At 52.8% G+C, this 24,786-nt stretch overlaps 4 protein-coding genes across 4 annotated transcripts; 2 read left to right on the plus strand and 2 right to left on the minus strand.

Moving 5' to 3' along the window:
• Window positions 1–1,105: 1,105 nt before the first annotated feature.
• On the minus strand, window positions 1,106–2,617 carry TRIVIDRAFT_126611 (uncharacterized protein; the record flags this gene model as incomplete). Its single annotated transcript, XM_014101353.2, has 2 exons — window positions 1,106–1,909; window positions 2,003–2,617. The coding sequence occupies 2 exons, from the start codon at window positions 2,615–2,617 to the stop codon at window positions 1,106–1,108; spliced, it is 1,419 nt and encodes a 472-aa protein (XP_013956828.1).
• Window positions 2,618–10,519: 7,902 nt separating this feature from the next.
• Window positions 10,520–10,858, plus strand: TRIVIDRAFT_221884 (uncharacterized protein; the record flags this gene model as incomplete). The annotated part of the gene is made up of 1 exon (XM_014101354.1): window positions 10,520–10,858. The coding sequence occupies one exon, from the start codon at window positions 10,520–10,522 to the stop codon at window positions 10,856–10,858; it is 339 nt and encodes a 112-aa protein (XP_013956829.1).
• A 6,141-nt stretch (window positions 10,859–16,999) lies between these two features.
• On the plus strand, window positions 17,000–17,229 carry TRIVIDRAFT_221885 (uncharacterized protein; the record flags this gene model as incomplete). The annotated part of the gene is made up of 2 exons (XM_014101355.1): window positions 17,000–17,112; window positions 17,172–17,229. 2 exons carry the CDS (start codon window positions 17,000–17,002, stop codon window positions 17,227–17,229), a joined length of 171 nt encoding a protein of 56 aa, XP_013956830.1.
• A 5,537-nt stretch (window positions 17,230–22,766) lies between these two features.
• Window positions 22,767–24,604, minus strand: TRIVIDRAFT_29254 (uncharacterized protein; the record flags this gene model as incomplete). The annotated part of the gene is made up of 4 exons (XM_014101356.1): window positions 22,767–22,848; window positions 23,019–23,252; window positions 23,394–23,657; window positions 24,426–24,604. The coding sequence occupies 4 exons, from the start codon at window positions 24,602–24,604 to the stop codon at window positions 22,767–22,769; spliced, it is 759 nt and encodes a 252-aa protein (XP_013956831.1).
• Between the last annotated feature and the right edge of the window lie 182 nt (window positions 24,605–24,786).

The following is a 24,786-nucleotide window of genomic DNA, read 5'->3' on the forward strand; positions in this document are numbered from 1 at the left end:
GCTAACACGGCGCTGCAAACACATGATGAGCAGGGCAAGAGAGAAGAAAAAACGAAGAAAAAAAACAACTGACGTCTTGTTGATCGCACACTATAACACAAATTCAAATTTCAGACAGAGTACCCTCCCTTTCGCAGCCGCCTTCCGCCTGGTATAGCTTCAGCCAAGCCCATTCCGCGCCATGCCCACCGAACCGTCAGCCAAGTCCAAGGCTTTTTCTTTTACCGTTGACCCAACAGAAGAATTTTGCCAGCCTGCCTCCAATGAGCCACATTTCCCCATGCCACTGTGGCCCTCGTGTGCCGTGTTGCTTGGGCTTGCCCTCAATAACAACGCCGGTCAAGCCAGGGGCCAATATTATTCCCAAAGTGCTCTTGTGGGAAAAAAAAAAAGAAAGAACAAAACAGGAAAAAAAAGACAGGCGAAAAAAAAAAAAAAAAAAAAAGAACGGGCAGACAAGAGGAGAGAAAATATATCAAAATCATGTAATCGCGTAACTCAATCCCCAATCGTTCCAAGCATGGTGTGCCGTGAGGCTAATCCGTCTTATCTGATAATAAAATGTTAAAAAGAAAATTTGTCCAGGCAAGAGGCAAGTGAAAGAGAAAGAAGAAAAACAACGAATTGAAATTGAGAGAGCCCCTGGGCTTTCTCTTTTTTCCTTTTTTTATCTTTAAAAACATTTATAGTGAGGTGGTAATGTGCATGAACCCAAGGAGCACAGCTCTTCGTTTTTTTACAAGTGGTTGTATGGGGGGGAAATGAAAATGCACAAAATGCGGGAGCTGCGTAAAAACCGAATGTCCAATACCAGAGAGGCATCGAAGGCAACGGGGGACAAAATCAAAACCGGACGTATCAATTGGTTGTATGTATATTGGGTTCGTTGCGAGTCGAGGAAAATTTTCGATCAATCGGCCTGTTCTCTCCCCACTTCTTCTTTTCGCCGTTTCGTCACGTCATATTCTCAATGTTTCTCGGTGAGACAACGTTGCGGAATATCGTGGGCGAGAGGGATAAGCTGGCGTATGTTTCACTGGGGATTGGTATTGCAGCGGCATCCCGCACCCATTTCAGCTTTCCCCTCTTCCCTTCAGACACGTTTCTAGCGAGAGGACTCTCTCTGGCTCTGGCCAGAACCAGTATCTCGGGAACGGTTGAGGCGATCAATCATTGTCTTGTCAATGTCGTTCTTCTCCACCAGATTGCTGAGGCTCATGATGGAGCTCGATTGCTGTGACTGGCTTGTTGGAGGGCCTGACCGTGCGGGTGTCGAGGAGCCGCTCGATCCATTCTGCTGGGTGACAGGCGAACGACCATCGGCATTGCCAACACTGGCGGGATGGGGTAGTGCCGGGTTTCGGGGGCTGTGCCTCGATTGGCCTGGGTAACGCGAATAGCTCAAGCTTCCGGGACTGCTATTGTTAGAAAGCTCGGCAGGCGATCTCCGTCGATGATCATCTTCCGCAACGCCAGCTCGAGGAGGAGGTAACCGGTATGCATCTTCTGGATCTGGCGACGACCTGCGGCGTCTTCTTCCTGATAATTGGTCATCTCCTCTCAAATCTCCATACGACGAATAAGAGTCGGTAGGAGACTGGGCCTGCGGATGGTAATAGCTCCCAGGGGGTGGGTGCGGCGGACCTGCCGTCGGAGGATAAGGATGAGATGGGTGAGGCGGGTGATGGGGCGGATGAGGGTGAGGATGAGGCACGGAACTGGGAGCCAGAGGCTGGCCGTATGCTCCGAATAACTGCGTTCCCGGCGGCACGCCTCCCGGGACGGCCGAGACGGGAATGAACGCTGTAGAGCTAGAAGACGAGACAGGCTGAAAGATGCACTCCTGATTCATACGAGCACAGTTTTGGCATTTTCCACCGGGGGCGTTCTGGTGGCCACTGCAGCGGATCTAGAGAGGGGGAACAAAAACGTTAGTTACTGAAGAAGCAAGAGATTGACGATAACAAACACACAAGGGATTGATCCACACTGCGTGACAAACCTTTCTCTTTCGGCAATATCTGCAGGCAATGGAAGTGCGCTGTCTAGGAGCTTCCCGAGGGCGCTCCATTCCGGGCTGGCCATACTCCTGTCCGTAAGCAGGAGGTGGGCGCGGGTAATCGTGAGGATAACCATTATGGTGGCCCTGCGGGAGCCCTCGGTAGTAGTATTCAGAGGCATACTGATCGTGGTAGCCCGGGTGTGGAGGGTGAGGACGGCGGTCGTCGTAGTAGGCGCCTCGCGGCTCGGGCGGAGGATAGGCAGACCGCGGGTCTGCTTGCGGCTGCAGAGGAGGGAGGTATGAGGCTGGCTGTTGTTGACTTCCAGGGGGCGGAGGATATCCATTGACGGCATTCGGAGACTCATAACGCGGATCGCTCACGTAGCCTCGGCCAGCCGGAGGCGGAGGGCCGTAGCCGCTGGGCCGAGGGTCGTGGATGGACGGCAAGGTGACGGAGGTTGCCATTGTGGTTCGAGAATGCGGACTTCTGTCGGTATCCGGGTGAGGTGCGTCTCGAGAAGGGAGGTGGTGGTAGTATGAAGGGGGCGGTTGGTGCTTAATATCCTCTGGCCGGTGCTGCTGAGGATACTCTTGGCGATGTCGATCCTCTGCCATGCTCTGCGGAGATGGATAGGAGAAGTGGCGGGACAGAGAAGAGTGTGCCGCCGATTACCAAGTGAGCCGAATGATTCCAAAACCTCCAACCAATTCCCAATTGTTGGTGAGGAAGCGAAGGGGCATCTGGCGGGCCCGGATTGTCGAAACGAGGCGCCGGGAAACGAGTATTTTCAGTTTCGGGCACGACCTTGAGACCCCTGGCAAAAGGAGGTGATTCTAGGTAGTGACAAGTTGAGAGACGAAATAGAAAAGTTTTGCCAGGTAGGAAAGAGCAAAAAAGGAAAAGAGATAGAAAAAAAAAAGTAATGAAAAGTGAAATAGATTAAAAAACGGCCTCGTCGGGGGGAGAAAAGTAAAACAAGGCCCTCGTGGTCACCTTGTTACTTTTATGGCTGCAGAGTGGTTGACCACAGAAGATGTGGTGGCAGCGATTGGAGGTGGCTGCGGTGGCTATATGTGTGAAGACGCAGGGTGCCCCCCAGAGAAACGCCACGCTAGAAGCGAAGACGGAGAGCCAGAGAAGACGAGACACGCAGCAAATGGGACTAGCCGAAGACGAGACAGGGCGTGCTGAGTGTCTCTCGGTAGCTGCGTTGGTGGCGTGGGAAGGGCTTGCAAGAGGACAAGGAGAGAGAGCCTCCGGTGCGGGAGAAAGGAGGGAAGAAGGGGAAAAAAGCAACAGGAAAGGAAGGGGGAAAAGGGCACTTGTGTTGGCTGGCCAAAGTGACTTTTCCCAGCAGGCTCAAGGTGAAAAAAGAAGGGTTTTTGGTGGGGTGCAAAAGTGAAGGAGGGGGAACGAGATACTATGTAAAAAGAGGACGCAGGAAAACGAAGAGACGGCGGCGCGGGAATGTAAAGGCGGGCGGATGGCCCGGTGTCGTGCCGTTCCCAGCGCTGTGGCCCAGCTAAGGCAGGGCAAGACGCTAATGCTAGGGGCTAGTGGGTGCCCTTTCTAGCGCTGGTGGTAGTGCGAGAACGGGGGATTAGGGGAGTGCCGCAGAGCAAAAAGTGGGAGTGGTAGTGGAGGTAGCAGTACGAGTCCCCTCGGCCGCGTGGTGCTAAGGCTGCCAGCTACTGTACTATGCAAAAGCAGTGACAGCGACAGTGGCACCCCCGTAGTGTGGTCTGGTCTGTACTTGTACTCGTAGTCGCACTCCGTAGTGTGTAGTGTTCAAAGTTAGGTACCCAGGCGTAGGGGTGCGTTTCTTCTTGCGCCGTCCTCGTACCCTGTGCGCAAACTCAGCTGCACACACACCACCTGGTGCGTGACGAGTGCCAGGTCTGATTTGAAGTGTTGGGTGCGTTGGATCACGCCAGCTATGCCCAAGGTGCCTGTTGATGCGTGTCGGAGGCGAGTCCGGTTTGTGATGTGTATGTTTTTGGGGGTGTATTGTCTTTTGTCTTGGTTGTCGTCTTGTCGTCTTTGGCTTCCAGACTCCCACGGATAGAAGAAGCACTTATTGCGGGTACCGGATTGGTTTCCTGGGTCTTTGCAAGGCAGTGTCTTCTACGGATACGTGTTTTGAAACAAGATACAGCCAGCTACTGTACAGTACAGCTGCCAGCGGGAGAGAAGAAGAAGAAGGGTGTCAGCCGATTGCTTGATTTCAGTTGCACTTGCTTGAATTGGCCCTCGGTCGTCTCGTCGTGGCCGTCGAAAGCGGTTTCGCCAAACGAGAAATTGAAAATGTTTTGGGTGCAAGTTGCGTGTGTCTTCACCATGTACGAGTACTATGTACAGCGCCCAGGTCGTGCCGGGTGTGTCTTGAAGTTTGGCTGGGGATACGGCAACTGAGACCTGGGGCAATGCGTGTGTTAGACTCTTCTTCATTCATCCTCTCAATGCTTCTGCAAAGCCTTCTTGCTCAAGTGGGAACATGTCGGTCCGTGTGTGAGAAAGCGGGACAGCGCCGCCTCCCTTCCAAGCCAAAGAGTTCCGTCTGCCACGACGTGGCGTCATCCGAAAACCAGACATTAAAAAAAAAAAGAGGGTCGGGACGGGCCATAGCAGCAGGAAGCAAGAAGAAAGGGGACCGAGTGCTCTGGAAGCTCACAGCGAAAACAGATCAGACAGATTCACAGAAGGGCGAGACAGGGAGACGCCCAGCATCTTGCAGAAGCCATTGCCATGGATGTGCCCAGAAACTCGGTGGCGCAATGCATGCTAGAGGCTGCTGTTGGCACCGCGACCAACCGCTGCCAGGGAGTGTAGCAGCAGCCATTGCTCCAGACGTCGGCCACGTATGAAGCGCTCCATAGCGATGAAGCTGCATGGCTTCGCATCGTTTCATGCAGCATCCCTCCCCAAGTTGCCGCACCACTCAGACGCAGACAGGGAAGAGGAAAGACAGCAGAGGCATGCGTTTTTGTATGTGCACATACTTGCGCAGCATTGCATGTCTGCACGCTCGCATACTCCATCCTTCTATCCCATCCACTCAACCATTCGCAGCCTGTCACGGCTGGGCGATAGGATGCAGATGCCTTGGTGCCCACATATTGGTACGCACACATGGAAACAGACGAATCATTTATACAGAGCCAAGGGAGGGCAATGGGGAGACGGTAGAGAGAGGGGGCCGAGCAAAAGTACTTATGAAATGAGAGATCACAAAAGTACATACCAAGGATGATATGGCGGCACTCGACGGGATGATGATGCATCAAGGGCCAGTCAGGCTCTGGTATCGGAGAACGAGGCCAGGCGAGACGCTCTTGCCAGAGACGGGCCGGCAAATCAGGCGTCGGTTGCAGAGAGGGGGAAAGCCCGTAGGTGTTGTCAATCTCTTGACCGCAATTGCTTTGCTGCGTTGTCGTCGTCTCTGCAGAGCTGTGCGTATGGCTTATACGCCCCGTCTGGAATGGCAGGTCGAGGCGTCTCGTCGAGGCAATTCTTCGAGGCAATTCGTCGAGGCAACCTAACAAGTGACGTCCACCTTTCAGCGAGCAAAGTGGATTTGCCGGATGATGAAGAGGAAAAGAGAGGGGAAAATGAAGATGAAGACAGCCGTGCTTGAAAAAGAGAAAAGCTGTGGAAGTCGGTGAGGGTAGTGAAGGAAGAAATATTTGGGCAGGTACGCCCTCGTCTCAGCTGGCTGGTGCTAAGGTATTGGTAGTGCTACAAGACTCCAAGCTCATCAGCGCCGGCAGAGGCGGTATCTGTACTACCTCAGTAGTACGAGTATATGGCCTCAATCTAAATTGTCAACCCAGCCGTAACCATGAGTTACCAGGTGGTTTAGCAGTACTAATATACCTCTTTGGGCAGAAAGCAAACAGACTACTACGGGGTCATCACTGCAATCATCTCAGACTTTTCTCTCTCTCGTTCTGGCGGATCGTGCAGAACACTCACCAAGAGAATTGAAATGTCTTGGGTTCCAGGCAATACAGTGCGCGGGCCGCCAGTGGCGTGTATCCAGTGAGGTCACAGAGGGCGTGTGGCTCTCATCGGGTACGGGTACCTCCCTGGGCATGCGTCTGTGCTGCGGAAACCAGGTACTCCCTACAGCCACCATGGCATCGGGCATTGTGTCTTCTCCAGGGCGCAAGGGCTGGCAAAAGGGAAGATCCCTGCTAGTGCCAGAGTCGAGCGTCACTAGCAGCCGTAGTCGCCGTCGTCGCAGTGCGCTTGGGCTTGGTCTGTACGAGCACAATGACTGATGGTTTTGGCGCGAGTTGGCGTGTGGGTAGCACAAAAGCAAGGCCTCTGCTGCGAGAACCTTGTAACCTTGTCCTGGCTCAGCTCAAAGCGCAGTAATAACTAGTACATAGTACGAGTACCACTTCACAACGTGGACCACCATAGCGCTTGAGTGACGAACGAACATGAAGCCGTGCCCGCTAAAAGCTGTCAGATAAGACGGGGGTTGTCTCACCCAGAAAAAGGGCAATAGGAGCGGAAAACTGACGAGATTTAAGACAAAGCGCCAGTCGGTGGGGGTTTGAGACACGCTCCTAACCAAAAAGCCGGGAGAGACATCTCGACGTCAACAATTGACAGGAATGCGTCAGTGCCAAGTCGTCCGTCCAGCCGCCCATCCGCTCCCTTCAACTCACAGGTCAGCTATCACCAGATGATCAATGGGATTCGCGATCCAGGCCCTCTCCCGGGGCATCAAAACCCCACCAAAAGGGGGTACTCACTAGTGTTGATATCGTACAAGAACTGGTAAGCTGCAGGGAGTTTTGGCTTGGCCCTTCAGGCGAGCGCCTCGGGGCGCCGTGCTATCAATTCAAGCTCCAGCTCGGAACTAGTGGTAGTAGAGGAAATTGAACCTAGTTGAGGCCACTAAGCAGGCTGTTGTCTGGGGTCCCGCGCCGCGCCCGTTCCCTTCCCGCCATGGGCTGCGGGCTGCAGGTTGCAAGGACGGCCGCAGCATGCACAGGCTGCGTGCTTCAACCCGTTTGCGTTTGCATTTTGCTTTGCCTTTGGCCTCTGCGTACGAGGTTGCGTTTTGGAGACCCCTCAAACTGAGCTCGGGAGGGGGTAAAGTACCCCCCTTTGTTTCACTGCTTGGCAGGCTAATATGACGGATCAGTCTCTTCTCCCCTTTGTATCACCGGTCCAAGTATTTCGTCAATGGCACATGCCGTTGCTGTACAAGCATACAGGTACTTGTAGGCCGAGGTGGTCATTTCCGACCGCCTCCTTGCAAGGTATCAGAGCCATGGCGGGAAGAAACAGCAGTTCAAGGCGGTCCCTTGTAGATGCGACCATACCCAGCTTAGTAGGTAAGAGCAGCCCCCCGTGGTCCGTGGCCGTGGCCGGAAGCGGCTCCGTGTGTTTGAATCTTGAATCTCTTGTGATGAACGCACGCAAAGCAGCGGTTCCTAGGTTCTCTCCATAACCATTGCCCCGCCGGTTGCTTTCACAATCGAGCCGGGGAGGGGGAAACCACTAGCAGCCAGGCTGTACTTTCAACCTGTGCTTTTACGACGGGGCCTTGGACTTGGTTCAAGCCAGAAAAGAAACCTTGAGTCAGTAGGTCACGGTCCCCCTCGAGGCAAACCGCCATCGTCCGTTTTCCTGGGCGAATGACGTTGATGTTGCGCCCTCTCGTTGCTGTTGTTGGCTGTGGCAATCGACTTTTTGTCCGTACCTCATCTCGATCCGGCCCGAGCAAGCCGGCGCAGGGTCTCGTTTCGGTCCGCCCTGCTTTTACTTCGAGGGAAAGCCTGTGTCTGCCCGTAAACAAAGAACATCCAACTCTCAAAGTTTCACTCTCCCTCGAGCCGCCCTGTCCATAAGTCGGCCGAACTGGAAAGCTCCACATCCAGCCCCAAAGCGAGCCACCTGATCCTTTTATTCAGCCTTGTCCTCGGCTGTGGTACAAAGTACCCATACGAAAGCACCCGCAGCTACTTTTCAGCTCAGACTTGTTTCGTGTGTTGGCCCAGATGTCTGGGCTGGTCCCACCTAAAGGATTGATCCGTGTATCCAGTGGCACATCCAGACGAGCTTAGTATGTCAGGAGTAGAAAAAGCAAAACACAGAACTAGGGCCCAGGCGTGTCTGAATGCTGAAAATGCGATACCTGATGGAGGACTCAACTGTCAACTCTGTACTGTGTATGCGCGTGTGCTGTAGGAATGGCGCGTGTGCTCTGCGCAAACTTGCACAAATCATCGGTGATTGAGGCTCGATTCAATCTAATTAAACAATTCCCCTAAATCGGCGGTTCGCTCCGCTTTGGCACTAGCCAGGAGGTTGGACTCTCTTCAGTCTTGCCCCCGGCTCATGCTTTCCATGATAGGCAGCACCTCGGTTGTCTGCCAATGCAGGGGCAGTACTCCGTACTCAGCGTTCGCATCAGCAGTGGTATTAACGATGAGCTGACAAGGACGGAGCTACAAGGACGGCTCGTAAATGGCATCATTCGCGAAGCAATCATCGCCTTCGTGCGGTGCCAAGTAGAGGGTGACCCATGGCTTTAGCCATTGAGTAATACAAAGTACACACAGATCGCAAGCACACTGCAGTGCGTGCCCTACACTCTGTGTACCCGAGCTTACTCGATTGGTTGCAGGTAAATACCCGCCCGTTACACGACCAATTTCGAGAAGTCATATTGCCCTGTTTGCAAGCTGTTTTAGTTTTATTAAATGGTTTTATGGGCAGCAAGATTCAGAAAAGGGACAAAACAACAAGTAAAGAATAATAGGCTCACACCGTCGCGCCAAGTCTGTCGAGGGAGTGTGTCAATCAGTCATAGCAACTAATAAAGAGACACAATAGGATAGAAAGAGAGGGACAATGAGGGAAAGAGAGACATACTTTTGATCAATTGGTTGATACAGCATTGAACATTGGAGCCGTCAACGCAAGGGAGAGATGTTCCACTTCAGCTGCTACGTACTGTGCGCTGTACAGTAAGGAGCAGTTGGTTAGACAAGAGCGAAGCACCGAGTACCTCGTATTTCGCACAAGCATGTGTGCTCCTTGTATACAAGTAATTCAATAGCAAAAGACCCAATCAATCCATGTTACGAAGCACATTGGTACAAGATGGAGCCGCGGTAGAGCGCTTCACACGGAACAAAGCTAACAAGCGTGACCCTTGGGCGCGGGAGCGCCCTCTCTCCCGGCCGCCAGGCTTTCGGCATCGCCAAGGGCGACTGTGGTCCGAGCATAGAGATCTGCCTGTAATCTGGTAGATAAGCCGGGGGGGCTTGTCAAAAGCTCTTAGTCCAAGTCACTGGGCCGAGTACCGTATCATCGTGGCGGAAGCCCCTCCCTCTCTCCAGAGAGCCTCATCCTCTCTCTTTTCCTTTGCCGCGATCCATAATTGGTAATACTATTTTCACAGATGTCAGCAGCCTGCCATGCCGTGAACAAGCCACCAAATGCATGCTTGGGACTTGGACTTGGACTTGGAGGGGGGGACAAGCCAGCAAGCCACTTCCACCGTCCATGGAAGCCTCTAGATACATAGATAGACCCAGCCGCTAAAAAACGCCGTCGCATGGTTAGCCGACAACACGGCAGATTCCTATTGTTAGACCCTCACAAGTCCAGCTGTTCGTCTCAATTGCCATTGATCCCGGTCCGCAAGTTGAGCTTGGGCGCCGGATCATGCGTTGAGCGCCGGGTCCCTGCAAGTTGCAGTCTCGAGACACCTGCACAGGTAACCCAATGTGGACAAGCTGCGCCATATGTATATCGCCATAGGTCCTCCCGTGCATATAGAGTCGCAGTAGCACTCGTCCATGTACATGCATCCCTCTTGTCCAGCCTGCATCATTGTGGTTTTTTCGTCTTGGTCATTCTGGTCGCTATCCACAGGATCCAACGATTGGCGCATGCGTGTCCTTCGTATGGAGCCCGGTCGGATGGCCCACCTCACCTCCCCTCACTGTGATGCTCCGTACACACTCCGTTGTAGTGATTGGCATGCTGCCGGGCCCTCCCTTGCGTGGTTCTGGCGAGGAGGGCAGAGACAAAGGCATGCCGCGTGCGCCCCATACACGGCCCAGTCTACGGAGTAGAGGGTGTGAAAGGTGCTCCATACCATCGATGCTTCCATCTTCCAACCCCAACCTTGCTTCATATCAGGCAGAAAAGTTTCACACGGCGATTCTCTCTCACCAAAAAGGGAAATGAGGGGCTCTTTTTTAGACGTCAAGTCCGTCTCCTTGCAGCCCCTTCATTTTTCTCGTGTGGTGTACCTTCGGATGTCGCAGAACTCTGCCGTGTTACTGTTTGCTTACCTCGCCTTACCACACACAGCCTAAGGAACCCAAATCCGGCCGGAGGTGCGTCTGCCTGCAGCCTCTTTGTCAGTGTAAACAGGTACATGGCATACATCAACGGAGTCAACTCCCTACTAGCACCTAGTAGCTGCAACACGAACTCCGTACAGGTACATGAGTCCAATACAACCACACTTGTAGGTAGCGATGCATACTAAGGCATTTGTCCGTGCGCCGGATGGCTATTCGCACATGCGAGCAGACATGGACACCATATGGACCAGCAGGAGCACAACAGCCATTGTCGGTCTGCACTCGCTAGGAGGCCGAACCTGCATGGGAGAGGAGAGAAAGTCAAAGGGGAAAGCTAGGATCCCCTCAATCCTACTGCTTCCACATGGGTCAAGAAAGCATGCCTGCTTTCTTCGCTTTCCTGCGGCCGCCTTCATCGGCCTCGGCAAGAATAGGAGGTGCCTCCAAAGAGGTGGTCGGGCCTCACTCCGGGACAGGTCTGATGGCGATGTACCATTCTCATACACCCAATGACGACAGTTGGCTGTCACCGATTGATAGTAGAACTGATGAAGGGCGGGCGTAGTGCGAGATCTGACATGTCAGCTAGTCTTGTGAGCAGAACCACGGTGAGACTTGGTGACTAGAGTTCGTAGAGTTTATGATATGGCGCCGGCTACCCTGCAGTACGAGGCTGCCTTAGACTTTTTTTTTTAGTCTTCGCCGCCTTGTTCCGCGATAAGAGTAAATAGAGCGTTCGTACTTTATGATATGGCATATTTTGCGTTGGTGGTATGAGTAAGCGCGGTAAGGGAGTGTGATGCTGCTAGTAGTTTGGAACGATCGCGATCCATTCCATGGCGTCCCGCACCCTCCATCCACCGACTTGTCCAAAGTGACACAAGTCCAGCTGCCAACTCCTGTACTAGTCAGATGCAACTCCGCTGTTCAAATCGAACGACTGAATGACTTCCCTCCAATGAAGCAGGTAGAGATACTCCGCTTTGGTCGTACATCATCTCATGTCACCGCACATTGCTGCTTGGCAATATTGAGCGACATGCACGGGCTCAGACGGCGATGCGTACTACTATGCCCGTGCCACGCCATCACCTGAAAGGGAGCCTCATCAAAGGGCCTACTTGGCAACGTAGATGCTAGCCAAGAATAGCATTGCTCCATAGTATGCAGGAGAGGGCGGCACAAGGCGAATCGTACTGAGGCCGATGGGAATCTCACTGCTGTCGATGCACAACCTTGTCACCATGCAACCGGCCGACTCCCGTCTCGATTTAACGTTGCACATCCCTCAGTAAGGCATCACCACATTCGTTTGCCGGTGAATCTGGGAATTGGACAGGGTTCTAGTAAGTTTCCCTCTCGGAGAATTGGCCGCTTCCTTTCTTTTCCCCTTTGCTGGTAGCTGTGAAACCTCGGTGCCAATCGCCACACACCGCATGTGATACGTTGTCACTGCATTCTCTCATCGTTGTTGCACCCCTCCTCCGTTTCATCGTCCTGTACACCCACTCAACTGTTCCCAAAGACATTTGGTCGACTGGCTGCATTGTGACAATGACAAATCTGACCTGCACCTCGTGCTGTTATACAAATCAAGGGAGCAAGGCCTCTCGCACACTCCATGCAGTTAGTATACCGGTAGAACGCCTCTTGTCTTTGAAGTGCACAAGGGGCGCCAAACCGTGCGTCGGCCAGCATTCACTCTCCCACGTCGCAGAGGCCTGAAACTCCGTATAGCTCCAATTGACCAAGGCCGGCCATCCAGAAATCGAAGACACTTTGGCCGAGTGGTTAAGGCGATGCCCTGCTATCCTGTGAGATATCTTCAGGCATTGTGTTCGCACGCGCAGGTTCGAATCCTGCAGGTGTCGGGTTTCCCTTTTTGCTTCGTATTCCCTCGGCATTTTTTCCCATCTCCTCTCATTCTTCCCCTTCGTACAGGTTCTCCATAAATGCACGTACGCCCAAGGTGATTGTGACTGCATCTTCGTTGTTCGCATGCCCTGGAGCCTGAAACATCCGAGTGTTGTATGTCGAGTGGGACTTGGCACGCACTGCGACTTGGCAAAACCCCTAATACTCCGGTTATTCTCAAATCTTTGATGACGTCCATAGAACAACGAATGGGAGGATCTCTCTATCCATTGCACAAAAAGTGCAGAACTAGTGTCATGTATGTGGTGTTGTGGCAAATGGCCAACTGTCGAGGCATCGCCCGCCTTCCTCTTATCTCGGGTCTCGAACCAGCTTTGCAGATCGCAGGAGCCATTACCCCTCATTGATTCATCCTTAGTTGCTGTGCCTTGTATGTATCAATCACCCTTCTTGCCATTAAGGAGGAGAGTCCTCGGGCCAGACAGCTTGGTCCGCGCTGCTGCTGCATCAAGCACATATCCAATCTAATCCTTGCTTGCTTCCGCAAGCCGTCCTCGTGATAGAAATGCTTGGCTAAAACGTTGCGCCATTCCATTCACCCTCGGCTTCTGCAGCTGGCTTCAACCTGGTTCATAAGGCCGACATCCTTGGGGCCATCCAAAGCAGCACGAGTGTGGCAGGCCTAGCCATGTCTGGTCCTGACTACCAGGCTCCCCCACCACACCCCGATGCAGGTGTCGTGGCATCGTCAACCATGCATAGCGGTTCAACCCGCAGCTCCCCCAGAGCGCTCCGTAGATAGCGTCAGCTTTTTGGAGGGCGCCACCCTTGGCCGTTACCCCACCACGCCGCAAGCATGCTCAAAGAGAGTTGGCTGAGGTTACGAGCTGCGATGGCTCGGTTTGATGAGCACGAGGACTTCCTCCATAGTGGCTACGGCAAACAGTCGTCACAGGACTTTGGAGAAGCAGGTGATATGTTTTAATGACCTGCAAATAGATTACTGGATCACGCTTGATACACAATTAAACCGTACTCGCGGGTGGCGTTTCCCGCAGTATTGATGGAATGCTTCTGGGTCTAATGACACAGATGTTGTAATGAGCTTTATTGGCCACTCGGTCGTCTCTGGTGGTAGAACGTTAAAAAGGTTAAGAAGGTGAGCCGGCAGCTAGCGTTGCGTGTTTATTCCAGTCAAGACTGGCGGGCAAGCCATGACTCCGATCTGCGTTTTGTTAAGACTATGATTGTGTTGGAGGTGCTGCGTATGGCGGCGTTCCTTTGCAGGTTTTTGCTGTCCATGTTGTGACAGAAGTTGTAGGAGTCTGATGCATCGACATCTCTGTGAGTGCTGCTGGAAGTTCCTCTTTAATATTCGGTCATTTAGAGTCCTGTTTCAATGACACGTGTAGCCGTTTCTTTCCTTCTGTTTGCCTTCCTCTCTTCGAAAAGGACTAAAAGGACAGAATGGCTAGGTAAATCATTTGCCACATGCCTTGCATCCTGACAGTAATCGACTGTGGTTATAGTGTATAAGTGTGTACAAGCGGTTTCGGTAATCATGAATAATAATATCCACCTTTCATAGTCTTTTTAGGTGATATGTCCTCGTCCTGGCTAGTCTTCTCATCAGCTAACAATGCTCATAGTATTGAATCAGAGCATGGCGCTGAGATGAGGGAGGGTACAGCGAATCCACTCCCTTTCCAAAGCACTAGCCACCAACATGGCCGCCATGTTCGTACTCGTGCGAGCAGAATCCCACCAGACAGCCGGCTTGACCATAATAGTGGAGTATCACAGTGGTGGCTCCCGAATATCTGGAAACGCACCGAAGCTTGGCCGCTACAAGCGGCAAGCTATCTGCCTAATGAAATTGTGTTGTCCAATCAGTAGTTGACTTGGGATAGGTTCGCTAGAGGTACCAAGTATGGAGAACGAGTTTCCATCCTAGTCGTCACTGAGGTGCAGGGGAGGGGTGCAGGCAGGGCGTGCCAGCCACTCAATCACACAAGTGCTGGTACTCGTACTCATACGAGTACATGTATAGGTGCGCGTATGGAGTTCTTGGACAGAGGGCTTGTAACTGCCAGTCGTATTGCAGGGCATGTACAACATGCATGGTAATTCTGTGAGCAGGGGCCAATGATTTCTGTACAGTACGGTATCCATCTGCAGAGGTCTAGGCGTGGCAACGAGGGTGAGCTGGATGTGCGAATAGAGATGCGGGCGGTCAATTGAATGGGCACCATTGCCGTCCCGGAGATGGCCGCATGGCAAGAATAGATGTTGAGGCGGGATCCAAGTGCTAGAGTACCAGTACAAGTTGTTCGAGAATGGAGCAAAGGCGGCGAATAGTACCTGCTGAAGCAAGCCGGCCCTGTGCTGATGTTATTGGGTGAAGGCAGTATTGGACACGGAGTACCCCGTAATTCGTAGGGCTCGCACGCACGCAGCAGGAGAACGGACATGGCTAATGGCCTGGGCCGCCCGCCACAAGGCTCCTCCCGTCCTCGCCGGGTCTTTCTTAGTTGAGCTGCATCTTGTACTGTATCCGCCCCCCCTAACATGTGCACCCCCTTTCGGCCCGCAGCCATTCATGATTTGGCACAATTCAGCGGCGAGTTGATGCGAGGCGATTGACATTCTACCACGGATAGGAAGCCACGTAGTAGGAGCATGCAGGCGTATGTATGCTGATTCATATGAGTAGGTACTCATGCAGCCGTTCCTTATTACCCAACGCCTTGAACAAGCGTGCGAGCACCTGCTCCCTCCACGGCTGATCCATCTAACTAGCACCAGGTGGGGACTAGGCGGGGATGAGAATGACGAACGCTCCTGGGCAACGAGTAAATTTCCTGCTGGTTGAGGACCATCGCTGTAACCCAAGTTGTCGTTTATCAGCCAATGTTTTCTATGCATCTCGCCGTTTCAGTCCGCTCAAAAGGTCCATGGGATGCGGCTAGTTTTCGGCTACTGTGAGTGTGTGAGGTCGCGCTTGCGTACTGTAGCACTGTCGAGGGATGGCGCCTGTTTGCTGCTACAGTACAGGGATCCTGGACGCGAGCATGTAAACACATTCGACCCACAGAAGCGCAGCACCGTCGGAGTTACTTCGTACGTGCCAAGCGTGTACCAAGCACGGAGTACATACAAAGGAAAAGGAGTGCATGCAATCTCGACGAGAGGCTCGGAGAAGTTGAACTAGAGCAACTCCTGCGTTGGAATGCCGGTAGACGATGACAACCCTTGCTGAATTGGATTCAAATGGCTCGGTTATCAAGACAGAAGTGGTCGGATGCCCCCCAGTATTGGGCAGCAGCACGGCAATCCACCTGTAAAGCGATGAGTCTAGATTCTCACGAGAGTTGGTGATACCTGATCTTCTCTTCTCTTCTTCTCCATTCCATACTATTATGTGTTGAGATGGTGCAGGTCTGTTGGTGCCCATCCTGTGACTCGTCAAGGCGCTTAGCACATCTGCCAACTTGCATATGCCTCACGGGAATTGAGTACCTTGGTAGTCTCCGGCTTGCTATCGGGCTTGCATAGGATCTTGTAGTCCGAGGTACTCCGTAGAGTTTGAAACATTGGCTTACCAGTCAACTTGTGGGTTGGTGCCCAGAACCTTCAAATGGCTGGGCGAAAAGGGGGATGGGGGGGAATATTATCCGTGGCAGAGTTCCGAGGAGACGCAAATATCGACCATGTTCCGCAGCTAAAGGAGAAAGATAAGCAACAAGTATACGGAGTACTATACCTCGCCATTACAGCGCCCTGATGTGAATTGCTGCCCAAGTAGAACAATTGGATGACTTTTCTCGTTGCCGGCCTGGGAGGGTGAGTAGTCCTTTACGACAGAGGAGGGCACCAACAAGAGGGAGAGGCCACACACCTGCCTAGTGGTGTGGCTTCCCCGCCACGATCTGTCGGCCAATCTCCAACCGATCGAACTTGACAAGGTAAACAGGTGCTTGGAATAAGCTGTGAAGCTTAGCGAGATGAAGCATCGTACTCTAGCTGTCTGATGTTTCTGGCAAAGCCCGTGGGCATTTGGCTTGGGGAGGGCTGTAACTCTAATGGTGAGTCCACTGTACTGCATCAACAGGGCCGATTCCACGAGTACTGGTGCTACATCCTCCCTGTAGCTGGCGCCCCTAGAGTACGTACTCGTGGTGGGCGTCGCCCTTAATGCCGATCTTCTCAAGGCGAGGCTGTCTGTCTGAGCTGCCTAGAGCGTAGCCGGTGATTACAGAACGGTGGACGAGATTGCGGCCGAGCGAGTTCACTGCACCCTCGTTAGCTGCGATTCGAGTACTACTATGTATGTAGATAGAATCAGGCCATCTAAATCCTGTAGACCACGCAGGGGAGTGGAACAGGAATAGCCAACGACCTTACCTTAATCTAGCGTACTGACTACTTCAGGTAGCAGCTGCTCGGTGGCGTCTCAGGGCGAATCGCCGCACTGCCTTCAGCGCCTCAGAAAAGACCCCTGAGAGCCGGACTCACCTGCAGCGACCGTCAGTAGCAGCGAAATGACAGGCTGGCCATACTATTGGGAAAAGGTGTCGGAGTATCATGATTGTCATGAATTGTGGATGAACGGCCTGGCCGACGTTGATTTGCCATTCTGCCTAGCTGCTGTCTTTGCGCACCGCTCTTTCCGCAAGAAGCGATTGATACTAGGGCAGGTCACGAGTTTCACCGACCGCCTTCTTCGCTTCATCTCTTGATACAACCACAATTTTGAACTTGCAGCATTCTCATCCATGGATGTCCCCTCTTTCATTCGATCTCACCGTCTTTTGCATCTTCTCAGCTGGTTACCACTACCGCATCTTCATTCCTCTTGCTCACGTCCAGCTCCCCGCTCAAGAAATTCGATCGTGAACTAGCGTTCCATTCAGCTTCCTTTAGGCTGCTATCTAACCAATTCAACTCATAGCCGCGCATGGGATAACTTGGGTTTGCCTCCATCTACTCGTAAGGCCTATGAGGAGTAGGGAAGACGGCGAAACAATATGATTTGTCGTTTGAATCTCTGGACTGAAACTAGCTCTCCCTCCAAGTCAGCCCATGACTAACCTCGCGCAGGCAATTCCCTACAGAGGAAAGGAAACAACAGCGCGTGCAGATCTGACGGTCAGACATCTGGCGCCCTCTTACCTCCGCCGGGCCGGCCGGAAGACATCCGACAAGCGGCGACGCCAGTACGCTCAGACAATACTCAATTTCACTGGTCACCAACGCCCGTAGCCTCTCATAGTCTGTGCTTGTTCGCTCTAGCAGGGCGTTTGGGTGTTTGGGCTGTTGCGAGTAGTCGTACACAGCAGATGTCAATTACGAGCACCAAGTGCATGCACTGCCACTAGGGTGAGAGGAGTTGAGGGTCAAGTGCGTTGAAAAAAAAATAAAGATTTGACGTGTCATTCTGTCTCCATTCAAAAGCTGAATGGCAACGCAGAGGCAAATTTGGACAGGGTAAGTTTCGCACCAATGGATCCCATCGACGTCAACTCGAGTGAGCTAAGATAATGGTCCAAATCAGCTCATCACACTGGGATTTCCTTCTACGGCACATGACCAGTTTCCGAAAGGCCGCATCAGCTCACTGAATGGCTGCGGATTCGTGTGGGATAAGAAGAGAGGAGACACTCCTTGACCATCATGACTCCGAACCAGCTGGTGTGAGGGGTGGATGGATTGGGTTTGTGTCAGCGGACCCGTGGCTAGCCGGAGGAATCTGGGCGACTGTGACAGCATCCTCCCTGCCATTAACCATACACCATGTCCAAGCACTCGACTGTGATGCTAAAGATGGTGTGCAAACCCGACTCAGCTGGGAGGTCCCTGATTGGTGTGTGTCGAGGCCACCCCAAGACATGGCCCGGTCCGCCCAATGGCACACGTCGCCCGACCGTCACGTGAACAGGATCTCATGCATGCAACTCGGGTAGGCTGCAGCTCTCCCGACGGAAGCCCCAGTTTTCGGCTACCAATTTTACACCAGGCGGGCTGGAGACTTGGCCGTCCACAAGGGCCGACTCCGGGATGGACACAGAGTCTCAAACAGCCCGGGGATTGGACACCGCAGACACTGGGCACGTTTTGTGTGTTGCCCGTGTCTCACCGGGTACCAGGGACATGTCGCTTGCCACTCGTTCCGTTGACAACATTGATGCTGGCTGTTGTCCGCCACCGATATTAGCACCCGCTCCAGTTGACCCTCGGACGGGGCTTTCGATATACTCAAGAAAAAAAAGGGGGCGCCGATGAACAAACGGCGGAGCGAAAGGGGGATGGCTGGCGAAGGCGCTGCTGCTGGGCGCCAGGTGCCGTCTTGCTGCAGCGGACCAAGCAGCTGCTAGTTCAAGGGACGAACGTGTGCCACGTCGCAATTTCATCACCGCGACATAGCGTCCTCCTGGGGGGCTGGCTGCATGTCAGGTTCTGCTCGAGGCCGCTAGCAAACAAGCTGTTGCCGAGTGACTTTGTCTCACAGTGCGAATAGCTCCCGGTTCCCCTCCCTTCCAATCCTTTTGTCACTAGCTTGTTCACACGCCCCCCCTGGCAAACTCACAGGCACTGGACACGGATACTCGTACAGGTAACTCTGAGAAAAAGCCACAGATGGAGCCGCCCATAATTACGAGAGCGGGCGCAACGCACACACCAAACACAAGGGGTGGTTTTCCAATGCCGATGATTGTTTGATTCTTGCAGTGCCCAGGGGCGTTGAAAGTAAGACTAAAGACAAATATGGAGCCCCGGTTGGTGAGAACCCGGCCGCTTGCACATTCGGCTGGATCCTTCGAGACGGACGAGTGTCGCGTTTTCTGTTGCTACCTACCTTGCTACCGTACTATGTACCTGTGCAGGTACTTGAATTTGTTCACATGCCTACAAAAATCTCGCCGTGTCCAAACTCTCATACGCCAATTCTTCTTTGGAGCCACTGTTGTGTCGTCGACGGTGACCGGAGGTCTCGGTATCTGCATGGCTTCGGAGCAACCGTTGCCCAAGGCTATGGAGTGCTCGTACATACCTGCGCAGCCTCTCCAATGCAAGCGGGCATTTCGTCAGCGCCCCAATGGCCGCCGCGAGACGTATCATTTGAGATACTGTCCATCTTCCTGCATGTTGGTTGTACGAGATGGACAATATGCCTACTCCCTGTCTTTGATTTCCATGCAGCTGTAACCAAAAGAGAAAAGGTGGAATATGCAGCAAGACCGCCATGTTGCCACCCCACGGGACCTCGACTGCATGCACGTCCAGCGGTACGGCTCCACGAGGCCGCGCATGACCGTTGAGTCGAGTGGATGGACTGCGGATACCTCTCTGCTGGCAGCCGTTGAGCAAAGAATTGAAGCAGCTGGGCAGCCGTAGCCAACTGCTGTCTACGCAATTGGCACTCTAAATTCTACTTTCTGCAGCCGCCTTGTTGTCATAACTCGTACCCATCCGCAAGCGTTTGCAGCCCTTGTCAGGCCGTTGCTGCTGCCCGCGTACCACCGCCCACCCACCAGCTCTGAGTGGAGAAGAAGCGTTCACCTGTTGTCATTTTTCTGGTGCCTTGGGGTCCCACAGTCTGCCGCCAACCCTGTTCGCGTCTGTTGCGGTTTGTTTTGCGCCACTCCGTGAGGCGTAACGAATCAGAGGCCTGCTTCAGCCAAGTGCATGGGATGAACCTGGCAAGGTCTCAGTCTTGTGGAACGTGAGCGGCACGGCGATAGCATTTGGCGCCCCTTGTCGCGCTACCGGCGTCAGAATGGGGAGACGCTGCACGGAGCGCATGGAGGGTTGTGGAGATGAAGCACCCGATAGTGACGGGGGACGGAGTACTCCGGATGTACAAGAGCTCGCTCAATACGCGAGGCCTGAATGGTTCTCCACAGCATCCCGACTCTGCAAAGAACCAGCGGTGAACAGACGATCGAACGATCTATTCTTGGAGAGCGGACAATGATGCTCAGCAAGCTACAGCAAGCTACTCCATAGCGCGGAGAAGCAACAATGAGGCTTCCATCCGCCTCAAATTTCGTCAATGGCAAGAAAGGCGAAAGCGCTGATGAGCGCTTCATGAGCTGGGAAGAGGTCACGCCGTTATTGCCATTGTCTTATCAGCTTCTTCTTCCCAGGTTGTACGCACTAGCTCAATCATATCTGGTTGCTGTGTGGCTGGAACTTCTGGCAGGCTGAATTCCTTGCTGCCTCAAGGACGCAGGAAAGGAAAAGGCCAACAAAGTACCTGCTCGTACATCATGTACGAGTAGTACCAGCTACTACTACCTACTTATCAAGGCTTCCCCTGCAGTTGACTCCTCTTATTCCGTGCCCAGTCAAAAATAGCCCTCTCTGTTTTAACAAAGTACTCGTGCAGTACTTGATGGGGAGCTTCTGCTGCAAAACCCCTCCCCCCTTCAGCAGTACATGTATCAGAAGCCACACGCAGCCAGCCATTCGAAAACGAGCCCCTGCCGTGCTGTGCTCGCTTCCTCCACTTGGCATGCGATCAGCATCAGCGGATTGGGCAAGGTGCATATCATATCGACATGCCATCCTTTCAGAAGATTTTTTCTGAGCTGTACAAGGGCGGAGCGAGCCAATGATCACGCAAGCTGCGACGCTCAACTTGCCAACCAAACCCACACATCGGCTTGTGTCGCCACTAAGGCCATTAGAAAGTGTCGCCCGCGGAACGGTGCGCTCTTGCAGGTGCATAGTCACCCGTGATCCGCTGACACCTCGGGGCCCCCCCTGGACTAGGCTGAAGTGATGACTGGTGAATTCTCAACGAATTCTCGACGCATCAAGCGGTACCAACAACGCACCTCGGCGGCGACAAGAAGCTTGACATGCGTATAGAATCTGGCCACGTTTCTCCACAGACGCCGACTGCTGCAGGCTTGCTGCGCCCCCATAATTGCCAGCCCTCCTTCGCCCACAACTGTCACCACCCTGAGCCGAGAGAAGAGGGGGAGGAGGAGGAAAAATTCGGCATACTCGTTTGCTACGACTGAGGGGTCAATCCGGGCGAGATGCAAGGGAACAATGACCAATGCCACCTTTTACGCCCGATGGAGAGGCGGTTGCCTCGAAGATGAGCACGGAAGATGATAACGAGCAAGCTCATCAATCCATTATCCAGGTGAGCTCTGGAAACATGGCTGTGCCTAGCGCGGATTGTCCACGCAACCCGTTGCCGTCCTAGATCAATCTCCAGCGGGCAAGCCACCGAACAGTTACCGAAAGGAAAAAGACACGGTAGTAGATCCATAAATTCTTGTCGAGGATCCAGAAAATGGCACGCCATCTGCAGCCAAGCTGGTGGGTAAAAGCCAGCTGCTTGCAGGCAGCCCGTACTGAGCGGCAAAACAGGGTCAAGTATTTGCCTCACCGCCACGACATCTGACCCGACAACCGTTAACCCAAATCTTCGTACCTCGAGGTGAATTATGACATGAATAATCCCGCTACTGCTGCGGTTCCACCCGTGCTCTCTGGGCAATTGGGCTGCATGATCCTTGGGAACGCCAGTGGGCTGCGGTGGAGGATGCTGAACCCCAGCCTCTCGGATCTGCGGGCTCATGATCCGGCCCGCTTATCCGGAGGCTCTAGGCGGACGACCGATGGAGGTGCCCGGCTAACGCGGAGTGCCGTGGCAGAATCACCGCCGGTTTTTGAGACCAAGTCTCAAACAAGCCCCGGATTTCCTGGTATACAGTAAGGGGGGTGGACTAGGAGAGCTGGGTTGTTCTGGGTGAATAGGCTTGTAGTTTTCTTGCGGCCTCTCTGTTTCTGTCTGTGTCTCTTGACTCAGAACAGCGAAGCGAATGGCACGCTGTAGAAGAAGGGGGGACGGCCGTGAGCCGAGTCACTATTTCCGAGTGAAGTGCTCCGTAGTCACGGAGACGTATTGATTCCACAGCTGGAATGTCTTTATCTCACTGCTCCCTTGAATGATACTCATACCTGATTTCAACGACTGATGGCTGACTGGGGAATCATATGGTGTATATTCATGCTGAGGTAAAAAATCATTGGAGATGAGACTTTACCTTCCTTGCTTGTCCTTGTCTTTGTGGTCTTTGGGTAATCCAATCTGAACAAACCAGCCCGAAAGTCTCCATTCGTATCCGTAGCTGTAAGGCAATTCTTCTCCCCCTGGATGCCGAAGATGAAGACGGAGGAATCATTGTTGTGTCACCCAATTGAGTTTATGCAAAGAAAAAGCTGAGAGGCAGAAAAACCAAGGAGGTGAGGACTTGTGGTGTGAGAGATCCCAACTGCAACATTGCACTGATGCAATACACTCGTGACATGAGAATGCTGAGATATGCAGAAGATCTCATGCAATGGGAAAAGCACGCGATGAGAGGTGTACATATCTATCCGATGAATGCATTGGGGGGCAGCTTGGTAAACTTGTCCTGGGTTGCCCCAGGATTGTAGACTCAAGCTGTGTAGATGACAGAGAATTCTATATGCTGCAGAGCATCTATCCTGAAGAAGATGGCTTCGAAATTCAAGCCCAAGATTACTGTCCCTTCTCTTCGATATCAACAACAAAAGCTCCGCCGAGCAGAATGGCAGGTTCATCGATATTGTGATGCTCGTAGCTAGAATCAACACAAGTGTGGTCAGTGAATTTAGCCATTGGAGATACACCGGCCAGCCTGGTCTTGTTTGGGGGTGCAGGCAACGATGAGGGTAGGCGAGAATCGTGACGTGATAAAAAAAAAAAGGAATCATAATTCAGGGCATCTCTCTAATTCAGGGCATCTCTCACCTCAAAGTTCCCACTCCGCCAGCCTCGAGCAAGAATGCTGGACCATCCTGAAGGGTTTTACCGGCCCAACGCATAGCAAAAGCTCGCAGGATGTGTCCGTGTGCAACTATCAGGATATCGCCTGATACCTTGTGCAGCTTCTTGCCATCAGATGAATTTAGCACAGGCCCATGAAATCTTTGACGAATGTCGGCGATAAGACGGTCTAGGCGGTCGGTGACATCTTGCGGACTCCTGTTACATATCAGATATAAACTTGAGTGGTGTATCGTATGATTTTGAGACAAAGAAGGGTCGAAGGGCAGCATCAGAAAGGGGCTGGGGCGTGCACGTATTCTCGTAGATATAGTGAGCCAAGGGAAGGGCGCGACTTACTCTCCTCCCGGACAGCCATCTTTCCAAATGTCCCAAGATCCTTCAATACCTTGCTCGGCTCTCATTCTGCGGATCTCTGGGCTTGTGATACCCTCGTAGTCCCCATAGTCCCACTCCCGAATGTCCTCGGTAATCTCGACCTTGGCACCACATTCGAGGCCGCCGCCAAGCGAATTGCCGTGCGGTTGCCATGGCAGTGGACCAGATATACCAAGATTAAGCAGCTCAAAGGTGCGCTGTGCTCGTTTTCGTGGAGATACATAACTAACTCGGGGCAATTGCCCAAATTGATTAGCTTCTGTTTGCTGCCCATCATTCATCTTTCTAATTTCGCCATCTTTTGGTTACATGAATGGGAGGCCAACGCGTGTGGTACTCAAAGGAAACGGGAGTAACAGTGAGAAATAGAGCTGTTAATCGTACGGGGAACTGAAGGCGCATTGACTCCCACCAGCAGATCCGGTGTGCAGCACGGGGAATGTATATAGAGAGTAAGGGGTCTGGCGAAGCAAGACTATTCTGCGCCAGTCATGTATTTGAACTGTATGAACATGTGCAATAGATGTGGGGCCCAACATTCTGCCATCTCCCCGGGGAAATTAAGTAAATGAACCAGCAGAAAAGAAGAAATCAGTGAAATCAACTAGTGGGAGAAGGGCGGAAAGAGGCATCTCGTTCGAGAGGAGACCTCCAGAGTGGCGTGTAGAGGTGTACCGGCAACTTGAGCAAACAAAATGAAAAATGAGAGCTGACGTGTTACATATTTGAAACATTGAACACGGCTCAGTAGAAGTGCCAAGGGAAGCCAGAAAAAAGAGAAAAAAAACTAAGAGGTGGTTGCCAATCCCCTGCACCAGTGCATGGATGACACTGAACCAGCATGACTGGGAAGTGGAATGAGTAGGATTTGGCTTCAAAATCAACTCTTGAAGTGGTTCATGTAGCTAACAGGATAGAAGCATGCAAAACTCGACGCTGCAAGATGATGCCGGATGCTCAAAACGAAACCAGAGCAAAGGTTGCGGGACTTACATATGGCACAGCTGGTGGGGAACAATCAAACGGTCATCGCCCACGAGAGCCCTGCCCGTAGCAATGACTCTCTTCTCGCCGTTGGCCGTCAAGGGGATGTCGCTGCTACCCGTGTGTCGGCCGTTGAGTGACCACTCAGTCTCGCCGTGGCGGACGATGAAAACGCGGGGTGCAGCCATGAGGGCCGATGTATAGAGAGTACGAGCTGTTGAGGGAGGCGGGGTGACTTGGAGTTGACAGAGAGAGGGAAAACGACGGGAGTGTGAAGCGGCGACGCAGGCAGAGCTGTATAAGAGATCAAACTCGATGGAAGCGCTCAGTTGGCTCTAATGTGTATCCTCTATTTGCCCGGCAATCAGGG

This window comes from Trichoderma virens, assembly GCF_000170995.1.
Source record: "Trichoderma virens Gv29-8 chromosome Unknown TRIVIscaffold_6, whole genome shotgun sequence".
In the NCBI taxonomy this organism is placed as follows: domain Eukaryota; kingdom Fungi; phylum Ascomycota; class Sordariomycetes; order Hypocreales; family Hypocreaceae; genus Trichoderma; species Trichoderma virens.